Genomic DNA, 11,437 nt, shown 5'->3' with positions numbered 1-11,437 from the left:
GTTACAAGTGGAAAGCTATGGCAGAGAGCCATGTCCGTGTTCATTTCTCCTTCTTCAGCTATGTGTGGACAGATGTGGTTTCTGGGCATCCACGCAAAAAATGCATGTATGGCCAAATGACAAACAGCTATACCAGCTGGCTGCTTTTTTGGTTGTTGTTGTTGCTCAAAAGGAGACACTGTCTCTAGGTTTGAGTAGATACCTGCTTTTTCTCCATCAGGCCAGGTACTGGGCTTGGCTCCATAGTGTTGGGTACTCAGAGCCTCCTGCCAAGAGCTATAACTAATAAAGCAGATCTGTTTGGTGACAAGAAACAAGATATTCCAGAAGAGAATGGTCCCAGCTCTGCAATACAGGAGCTGTCATGGGTTTAGAGGTGTATTAGCTGAAGCATATGGATGGTAATAGTGTGTTGACGGGGGAGGCTGGTGGGAGGGGCAGATATCAGATCCCTTCTAGAAAACAAAACTGCCTCACCTGGGTGAATTTAGGGGTGACTCAATTTCAGTTTATGTCTGATGGTCACTCCACCATGTGCCTGCTTCTGAGGTTCTGGCTTGCTTTTTTTTTTTTACCAGAATTGTCACAAACATCCTCCTTAGGATGTTGGGGAGCTAGATGAGACAGCTAAGACCTCAAACCACAGACCCTGCCTACAGCTCCTGCTCCGCAGAAGTTCTGGAAGCCTTATTGTTTGAACAATGCTTAAAGCTTTCTGCCTTGGCAGCTGACCTTTCAATCAGTAGGTTTTTGTCACAATACTAGCAACAACTCCGTGTGAATACAATAGGATTCTGCTTGCTAGTAAGCTTTCTTCTATTTGATCTTAGTTTAAGAGGCTGTAAGTTTCCTAGGGACATGGTGTGTGTGTGTGTGTGTGTGTGTGTGTGTGTGTGTGTAAATTCTTTCTGATAACTACCCTTTTGTTTTAAAGATTGATAATATGCAATGCCCATTTCTCCCCCTCAGTTCTTTACTTTTGTTGGCAATGCTTGCTTCTTATCCTTAAAAAAGAAAGAACAACTTTGAATTTGTTTCATTAACATAATCCTTTTGCTCTTGATAAGACCTCGGGTGAAAATACAACAAGCAGACACTATCACACTGTTGTAATTTGGTCAACCACTCGGGTACTATCAATATCCACCATTTCTACACACTCAATTTCCTCCCGGTTTTCAGGATTTTTCTTCTCTTTCCTTTTTTTCTTAGAGGGTGGCAGGAAAGTCAGTATCACAGGTAAAATGGCAAAGCAGTGAAAGAAGGTGACAAATGCTATTAAAAACAAGCACCTGAACAGTGTACAGGTCAGATTTGAAGGCACAGCTGCGAGAGGAATCAGACCAACGATATAGCAGAGGTAACTCTGTAAAATAGCTACCCCGTGCACTTCCAGGGCATTCTTTACCCATTTAGTTCTTGTGAAATCCTTGCCCAGAACAAATGTGGATAACAGTGGAGCACAATTGTCAATCGTGTAGTTAATTCCATAAATTAAGCAGAGCACAGAAATGCAGTCCAGTTCTACTTTCCATAATGTCATGAAGCCTATAACTCCAAACTCTACGGACACAACCGTCAGAGTGAGCCAGACATTGATCAGAGAATCTGCCACCAGGAATGCCGAGAAGACGAGCAGGAACAAAGCACTGATGCAGGAGTTGTGCAGGGGGGCCCCCAGAGAGGAGGCATATCGATCCATGTACACAAAGGACGGATTGAAGACGATGAACTTCACCTTGGAGGTGACAGAAAGTCTCCTCAGGGTCTCCAGGAGATCATAGAGTTCTTCTCTGTTCGTTTCCATGGTCTTGGCCACCAAGAACATTCTGGAGGCCACGACATCAACCTCATCATTGTACTTTTTAGAGAAGATGATGTCCTCTTGAAAATGTGAAAATTGGGGGGCTTTCAGGAAGGAATTCCTCAACATGTCTGTGAAATTTTTCTTAGGCAAGCCAGTGGACACGTTGAGTTTGCGAAGGTAATTTAAGTAGCTCTCAAACCAGGATATCCGCACAAACCCCTTGGTGTATTCTAACACGTCCTCTTGGACACTAGTGTTCCAGTACTCTATGGACTCGTAGATGTAAAATCCAATCACCGGACTGTAGTTGCTAAAGTACTTTTGCTGGGCAGTAGTGTACTCAATGGTTTGCGTCGCTGTTGCTACGATGTTACTAAGGTCTGACCCTTCACTGACCTGCAGATAGCCCATTAAGGCAAAGGAAATATAAATAAGGTAAAAGAGAACTACAAAAGGCTTGACATAGGTGTTGGTTATCCAGTCACAGTAGTAGCGTTTGAGGAAACATACCAATAAGTGACTCTCGTAAGTGTTCGCTTCCTCGCCGTCAGCTGTGTCCTCACTGAATCTGGCTGTCAGGAGAAACCTGTACCATGCCGGCTTCTCCTGCAGTGCCTCAGGCTTTGGGACTTTTCTACAGAAGATACTATGCTGGTAATTGTTTTCTATGTAGCCAGTGAATACCAGGCTGGAGCCGTAAAACGAGAGTACATAGAGGTAGTTGAAGAAGATTGCAATACAGGAATTGCAGCAGAAAATCCTGGCTGCCTCAATGTTTGTGAAAGGGCTGGCCCCTATGCCAAAGGTGACCAGGTACATGGCAGTGGTGAGAGAAAAGGAGAGCATGGAGTCTGCATAGACGGCTGCAGTTCTCTCTTTAACATGTTGGTCTTCTCTAGTCTTCCTCCAGGAGGAGAGCATTTCAAAAGTCCCATATAATCCATGACCTGGGAGGGGGCAGAAAAAGACCAGAATCAAATGTTTAAAAGACAGATCTCTTTAAAGAGGGGAGCCCGCTTGGGCGTGGGCAACTGTTGGGTCACAGGAAATAGAACCCGCCCTGGTGGTGACAGGTTTGTGAGTGCCAGTGACTTCTCCCGTAGGGAGAGAGACTCTTGTTTTGCTGAATCATAAATGTTAATGGATAGCGAAAGGGCAGATGGAGGAGCGAAGACATCCGTGCTCCTCTCTGGCTTAATGATGCTGGGTGGCCCTTTGCCTAGAGACAGCTGAGTCTGTGTCCCCGAGGGGTTACAAGCGTGGCTAGTTTAGACTTGGTGCAGTTTGCAGAGTATTTCTCTTTTACTTGGTGGAGCACTCCAGAGAAGATGCCTGGCCACTAATCATTTTGCTTGTCGTCCCACAGGTCTGGCTGGAGGTCAGCACAGAGGAAGGGAGTGGGCAGACAGTTCTGAGTTACTATCCCATGACCTCATCTGAGCTGGGCCAAGGGAGTGGCTTTAGGGAGAAAGAGGCGCGGTACTTAATTTCAGCCCTGACAGGAAAACCTCAATCACGGCCTCTTTTCTTCCCCCGTCCCCTCAAGTATCGGTGCAGGAAGCAATAAATCTGAGACACGGGGAAGAAAAATAAATAAGTAGGAACAAGTTTGAGTGAACAGGACAGTTCGAAGAAGGAACAAGATTCATAGGAACTCTCCCTGCAACTGGTGAAAGTTAAAATTCATGTCGAAGGTTTTTGGCAGGCATTTTGTCTTCAGGGATGTGTTTGACCAATTTTGGTTGTTCATAGGTCAAGCAGGCAGTGACTCTGTGGGCCTCTCTGCACTCTCTGACAGTGACCTCTGCGGGAGGAAGCCAGGCCTTTCACCTCTTTCCTCAACTCTTAGCACCTCTGCCTCCTTGGTTGGTTTTCCAGCAACACCGGAATGGCGGCTCTACAGCAAGGATACATGTTTTGACTCCATTCTCCTGCCTGACACCACATCCTCTCCCGCCTCTCCTGGTCAGAACCAGACACTTCCCAGATGGGCCTCCGTGGGTTTCCAGGTCATTATAACAATGCCACACCCACCGAAGCGACCCGTGGTAACTTTCAACAACCCCTTGGCCCTGAGATCGAGAGATCGAATTTTCTGCTTCTGCGCCCTGGCATATTTGATCCCATTATGGAGGAGAATAAAATCTTTACCCTGTGGTACAATAATCTCATTTTTAAAAAGGACTTTCAAATCTCCAGCCAAGCGTAATGCTGCGTGAAGTGAGTCCCTGTTATCTTGTGTGGACAATAATGGAACACGTCTCCCCTTGTGCCCAGGCCGGGGTTTACATCCTTCTTGTCAGGTGTCGGCCTCAAACCCGAATGCCCATTTCATGGTCATGTTATAGGCCTGTTTCCTCAGAGGGATTTGGCATTTATCTTAATTTACTAGGCATCATTTTACAGCCACTTTTAGAAGTCAGGTCAAGACTGTCAATTTGATAACTAGCACCGTGGCCCCTATTAAATTGGAGGCACCTAAACTCCCCAGCCATGAAGTAAAAAGTGCACTCGTTGATTGGCATCCTGCTGTTAATTATGTTTTAGATAGTTAACAGCTAGTCTGGGGCGGGGGGACTATTTAAGTCTGTTTCCACTGTGTTCTCAGGAAGAAGGCTCAACCAACCTTTGATTAAAAGTAATTGATCCCTTGGCAATGAGGGTAAAGAGAGGATTATACCTCTGAGGGCACCTGCACCCTGGGCAAACAATATTGATCATTTCATCTGAGGCGTGCAGAATACATCTGGGTGGGCATAACAACTTGAGCATTTCACTGAAGATGGCACATGGGACTTTAAAACAGTATTTACTTGCCAGAAACAAACAAAACAATGTTTTAAAACAGGGCTTCTGTACTGAGTCATTAATATGGTAAGAAAATAAGGATGTACATAGCAGGATTAGAATTAGTCATATAGTAGAATTTCAATGGAATATGTTCCCTAGTCCTCTTTTTTTAATCGGCGTGATGTTTTATAATGACATTATCTGACCCTGACTCTTGTTGGAAAATACAATAAAAATCCATGTTTTACTTTGCTATTGAATAATGATGGAAGCTAATAGGGAAGAGTCACTTGAATCAACAGAGCTGTTCGGTAGAAAGAGCGAGGTTGGAGGGGCCTGCATGAAATCGATCAAACTCAAGGAAAGGTGGCAGGAGGCGGTGAGTGGCTTTCTGAAGGCTTGGGGGTTGGGAGAAAGAATGGTGATGGGATAGGAGTGAAGAGGAAATTCTCGGGAGGATTTCACAGACACTGACTCCTCCAGGTTTCCCTCCAGCCAGCTCTGACTTCATCTGTCACAGTACTACAGAAATTGCCAGTGGAAATCAAAGAAGGGCAGGGAACAAAGATTTTGGTCCGTTCTGTTCCGCTTCCTCTCTCAGCAGGTGCTTCCCCTCCTGCGTGCCACTATCATCCATCACTCTCGTAACTTTGGGGCTGGGTACAGCAAAGAGGACTCTCGGGTCAAACCTTACAGGTGCAGATAAATAGTCACTGCTAGTGGACTGACATTGATTTTTCAGAAGTTTGGCTTTTAATTCCCCATTTAAAAAAGTGCTTTCAAAGCTAATTTATTGCTGTCTGCTTTTCATTCTGGTTTTAAATTTTCTCTATGAAGTTAGAGCTCGTAGCGTCTCTATAAAATCTGACCACGAGGCCTGTGTCGCTGGCACAGAGCATCACTTTACCATTTTCTGTCTCTAGTTTTCTGAGGCTGTTCACAAGGACTCCCCGACCGCAGTGCTCATTTGGGGAGCTACTTAAACACCACATTCCTACCAGATTTAGCCCTCGGTGACCAGAGGCCTTAGGGTGGTAACAAGTGCCAGGAGGGGCAGGTCTCATAGAAAAAGACTGGACTATAGTGAGGATGCTGGGAACTGGCTAATACCCCAGGGCGGTTCCTCTCTTACAACCGCAGTATTGAAGAGCTGCCAAAGGGAACTGTTAAAACACACAAACTCCGAAGATAAAGAGGCTTGTAAAGCAGTCACTGATCTTTTAAAAGCACATTCACGCTGTTTGTTTCTGTCTTGGTTCATTGCATGTCTGTGTTGTCACATGCCTATGACCACACGCGTCTCAGTTGAGGCACAGACACAGGTCCGAGTTCTAATTATTCGTGAGTGAATGCTCCGAGGCCATGTGGGCTTGGAGCCAGTTCCCGGGGTAAGGACAGTGGAGGTCTTCACCAATGTTCAGATATAATTTGTTCCACCAGGAGTGCGGTTTAAAGTTTATTAGCAGTAGACTTTGTCTTTATTAGCACGCAACTTTGGGGTTGTCATCTGGTAAAATCAAATACCAAAGGACTGAGGCTAATCATTTTTCTTCTTTTTCAAAGACTTATATCTTTGCGTGCATTTAACTTGCAGGCTTTGTAGTCAAGGAAGAGAAAAAGCAGCTCAGATGATAAATAACACTGATGGTGGAAAAACCTCCAAGGGTGAACCCTCCAGTCATTTAGGATGAGTCTCTGGAACATTCACTCTCACCCACACCCTTTCCTGGGGCCTAACCTAAGCCATCAGGGTTGTTTATAATCCACTAAGGCAGGAATCCACAAACGAATAGTTGGGAGTTAACCTAACTTTACCCACTAAGTATGCTTCTGGAAACTTGGGTGATTTGTTTATTTTCTTTTGTCCATGAATAATCACAGGCAAATTGATTTACTTTGTACGTCTGGATTTTGTACGGCATATTTTTCTTCAGGCTCAGATTCTCCTATCTTCCCCCCCACCACACAGCTGTAGCATGGTGGCTATGCCTCTGGGTTTTCCTCTTAGTCCTTTCCATTCTAGCAGGGTCTCCTCGCCCTGAGTGCCGAAAATTAAGGAATGGCTGGAAAGATGAAGAGGTGAAATGGAGTGGCTTGCTGATGTGTGATCTTTCGGTTTCTTTTTTTTTTTTATTTAAGATTTATTTATTTATTTATTTATACAAGCACTGGGTACAGTCAGAAGCGCGGGAGGCTGAGAGAATTCACCCGAGCCAGAGTAGGGAACAGAACAGGCAGACTGACGAAGTAAACTGCTGAGGGGAGCAGCGGGCGCAGCAGGAGAGGTCTGTGCACCATGTGGGACCCTCGCTGGCGGCTGGGGATCGAACCAGCGCTGTAGAGGCTGCGGGCAGCTTCACAGCCCAGCGCTCAACTGTTGCGCCACCAGGGAGGCCCTGATCTTTCAGTTTCAATGTGAAAACATAAAATGTTAGGAAACAATGAAGCCGTAAAGTGTGCCTGGGCAGAGCCAGATTTCATACATGGTAATAAAATTTCAACATTCTTCTAAAAAAATCCATACAGAAGAATGAGCATGTGGACATAACCTGCTGAAAACATTTTACTCTTTGACGAGCTTCACTAAGTAGCTCATGTTTATAGAATATTTTTCTTCCAATTACATCCACATAAATTCATGATTTCTGTGGGGGTTTTTTTGGAGAAGAAATGTAAAGTGTATATGCGTCTGGGTTTGAGTAATAGCTATTTTCAGGGAGAAGTTCATTAATTGGGTAACATTTACACTTTGCCAGTTATAAACATTTACTTTCTATGCTGGATTGTTTGGTTTACCACTGCCTGTTCTGTGTCATAGTTAAGAGCGAGAGTAAAGGTGTACTTGGCTTACGCTGACATGGATGCTTACATGAGGGGGGAATATACACACCTTATTCTTACTACCAGAGGCAAGTCACACTGTGGTAATTCTAATCACAGCATTGGGTTTTAATCTGAGAAATGATTTTCCTTCACCAGAGAGCTGCAAATAAAAGCCCAGGAAATGAATTTGCTAATATTGCTTCCTTATTTAAAGATAAGGTATTTAGATACTGTGAGTATGTATACTTTATAAAATCAGTGTCTACAAATGTGGCCTCTAACCATGCTATGGTGGTTGTAGAACATCTTTTCATAGGAAAGATATGCAGTATAGAAATATGTGTATATGGCATATCCTATTAAAATATATTTTATACATTTACATAGAATGTGTGAATATATACTCTACATGAAGCAATATTTACAACACAATAGATGTTATAAACATAAAATATATATATGCATGAGCTTACTGCATAATATATATTAGATGATACATATATAGCTGGTGCTATATATATTATGCACACAGATATCACACACTCACAAAATGAATCACAGGCTGATGTGAAATTTACTGATGAAGAAGAGAAATATAAATGCTGCTATACTAGTTGGTGCCAAGAAGGGGCTAGAATCTGCCTTTTAGGTTCCGCCTACATTTTGGTTCTTGTCTGGTGAAGCACCTAGATGACATACAGGATCCCCTTAACAGTGACTGTGAATCTGCTTGTGTTGGGAGCTTTTGTAGACCCACGTGGTCAAGACCATCTGTCCCCATCAGTGACTTTCTGTGGTGTTAGTCCAAATGTAACACCAGACTGGGTGTTCTCCTCATGGTGCATTTTTACCAGCTCAGTGTCCTGACGTTGCCTCCTGTGGCCCAATCTTTGTGAAATCTGTTGCTCCCCCATTCCCTAGACTAGATGGCTAGAGCACCCAGAGGGTACCGAGGAAGAGAAGCACCCCTGTATTCCTCTGCCTGAGTTCTGCCTTCCTGGACCTGCACCCCCCTTCTTGTTCTTGATGTCTTTTGTGGCTAAAAATATAACAACACAACTTGTTTTGTTCCATCTCCCCGAACCTGTTTCTTCCTATCCACGTAGAACATAGGAATAAAAGAGTGAGAACTAGCCACAAAACTAGATTATACCATCTCCTTGTAAATTAGTCCTATGATGTCCATTAAAAAAGATTCAAGAAACAAAATTTGAGACTATTATGTGGAATTACTCTCATTTTCAATCAGATACATACAAAAATGTGAGTATCAAAACCCATATAAACCATTTTCTTCTAGAAACTACTGAACCTATTAGTGATTTATATCTAAGCAGAGTATTTCCACAGTATTCTAATACATTTCTACTCTATTACTTAAGATTGTCATACGTTGCAAATAATGGACTTCTACCGTAACATTAGATTGAAACATAAGAAACTACTCTTTTTGCAGTTCAAAAATGATCAGATATTGGTACCAATTTTGTAAGTCAAAAAGGGTTGGATATTAGCAGTTTCCTGTGGTTTGAACTTTGTTCTTATCTGACTGATCTTTCTCTCATGTTTCTTATGACTTTAGGAATATACCAGAATACTCACCAGGGAAGCATAATCTTTCAGGTTTGTTCAAGTTTAGAGCAAAAAATAATTAAGAGTTCCAATTTCTCAGTATAATTAAATCCCAAGGACAAGAACTTTTACCTGTTTGTAAAAATGAGCTCTATACACTGCATCATATTCCAAGTGGCTGCAAATGAGAACACATTCCTGGAGAACTGAACCTGATCTTCTGGTTCCTGTTACATACACTATAGACAACAAACATCCCTGCTATCATTCTCCTCCTAGCACTTATCCACACCTTTTCTTCCTGTCCTGTCTTTGGATTTAAGTGGCCTGGCTGGATAATTCAGAAGGAAGAAGGTGCCCTGAGTGTGGCATTTGACCTCAGAATCCCAAACATTTTGAAAGGACTCAGATGGACAAAAACAGCTCATCGAATCTTTACAGATTTTGTATCTTGATAAAATGCAGAGCATTTTATAGATTACTATAGAGAAACGAATGTCTAATCTAGCCCTCACCACGGCTTCAGCTCTCCCCTTCTAGCTGTACAGAACATCCATGAAGCAACAAAACCTTTCAAATGAAGAAGGAAGCAAACCTTCCTTCTGTTCCCTTTTATAATCCCCTACATTCCATTCCTTTTCTGTAGAAATATTAAGCCTGTAAAGAGAGCTTCCACATAGAAACCCGGTGCCAGTTTCTTAAATTATACCCACTTGGAGGATAGTGGTGTAAATCCTCATCCTTTAAAGGAAATTCCATAACAGATTTAAATGACGAGTGTCACATGTTTTCAAATACCTTACTACCTGATAGCAGTATCATTTGGAAGGAAAGGATACTGCTTTATACATAAGGAGTATGGATGAAATAAACCCTTCTTCAAATTATAGTGATTTGAAAAATGTCAATGAGCATTTATAATCCTGTAAACCTTTAAGGATCTCAGCTCTAAATAAATGTATCTGACTCATATGGACAGGGGTTTTGGCAGAAGTGGGATTGTCTAATATGCATGACATTGATTAAAAACATTGTAAGTCATGATGTGTCTATACTTACATCATTGCCAAAATGATTCATCTGTGTAGGATATAGTCTTATTGCCAGAGATGTCACGTATCGTCTTGGCTAGAAATACAAAATCATATCCCCTTATGGTGAACTCTCAGAATTTATCCAGATTCTTTCCTGTTCTGGAATTTTGTCAGATTAATACTGCTTGACACACGTGGTCTTAAAATTTTCCATTCTAAACCTACTGCCATTTTGGCATTTGGCTGGATCTGGCCCAATGTGACCACATCACACTGAGAATGTTTAATTTCTTGAATTTTAAATCCATATTGTTTATTATATTATAGACCTATTGTTAATCAGGAAAGGTCTGTATTCCAGGCTTTTTCTAAGATACTTTTCCTTATAAACGAGATTGTACATTTTAAAATTTTATTTAATATTGTATTTAATGAGTAATCAAAATCTTTAAACATACCTATTTTTGGTTATGGACAGACAAATTTAAAAACTGGACAGCTGAGGGCCTCCCTGGTGGCGCAGCAGGTTGAGCGCTGCGCTGTGAAGCTGTCCGCAACCTCTGCAGTGCAGGTTCAATTCCCGGCCGGCCAGGGAGCAACCCACATGGCGCAGCAGAGCTCTCCTGCCTCGCCCGCTGCTCCCCTCAGCAGTGTTTTCGGTCTGTCTGCCTGCTCTGTTTCCCGCTCTGTCTCTGGTGAATTCTCTCACCCTCCCGTGCCTCTGACTGTACCCCAGTTCTTGTATAAATAAATACATCTTTAAAAAATGATATATTATATCCTCAAAAAAACAAACCAAAACTGGACAGCTGATTGGCCCGTGGTGCAAAACCCTTCGCACCATATCTCTTCTTGGTCATTGAACTATTTATTGGCTCTTAGGAATGGTGATCAAAAAAAATAAGCCCGAATTAAACATTGGCCCTGAATGTCACATTTACAGACATGCTCTTGCTTATATTTCATTTTACAATCAAACTCAGAGAACGAGGAGTTTTATCTGAGAAGTACAGAAAGAAGGGCAGCCATCCTAAATGCAGGCACTGTTGGCATTCCCAGCATAGGGAGCGCCCGTGACACGGTGCTAGGCATTTATTGCGACTGGGTCTTAGCTACTAAAACACGTGGCTTCTTTTTATGATGTGACTAAGTAATTTGACATCCCTTTGGGCTGAAAATGTACAGAAAGGTTACACACTGATTGTCAGCAGGGAAAACTGTCATCAAATCAATACATGGAACATTCCTCACAAATTGCAAACCAGGGGTGCTGGGCACCAGCAGCGCTGGGTCTCTTTCACCGCAAATGCCAGGTTTGTCTGAATTGAACTCTGACATGAAGGTCTGCGATACCTGTTTCTGAGGGTGTGGGCACGACTATTTCTGGATTTGCTTTTTCAAGACACTGCCC

The 11,437-nt window shown here is 42.8% G+C and overlaps 1 protein-coding gene across 1 annotated transcript in view; it reads right to left on the bottom strand.

Moving 5' to 3' along the window:
* Positions 1-1,099: 1,099 nt before the first annotated feature.
* The window catches only part of PTCHD1 (patched domain containing 1), a gene marked incomplete at both ends in the record, with an annotated part of 47,339 nt that continues 37,001 nt past the window's right edge, over positions 1,100-11,437 (bottom strand). Inside the window, one exon of the mRNA XM_084258292.1 lies at positions 1,100-2,754. Coding sequence (XP_084114418.1) covers positions 1,100-2,754 — 1,655 coding nt within the window. The remainder of the gene's footprint in view (positions 2,755-11,437) is intronic.

This window comes from Talpa europaea (assembly GCF_964194135.1).
Source record: "Talpa europaea genome assembly, chromosome: X".
NCBI lineage: Eukaryota > Metazoa > Chordata > Mammalia > Eulipotyphla > Talpidae > Talpa > Talpa europaea.
This window is presented reverse-complemented; position numbering and strand designations above follow the sequence as displayed.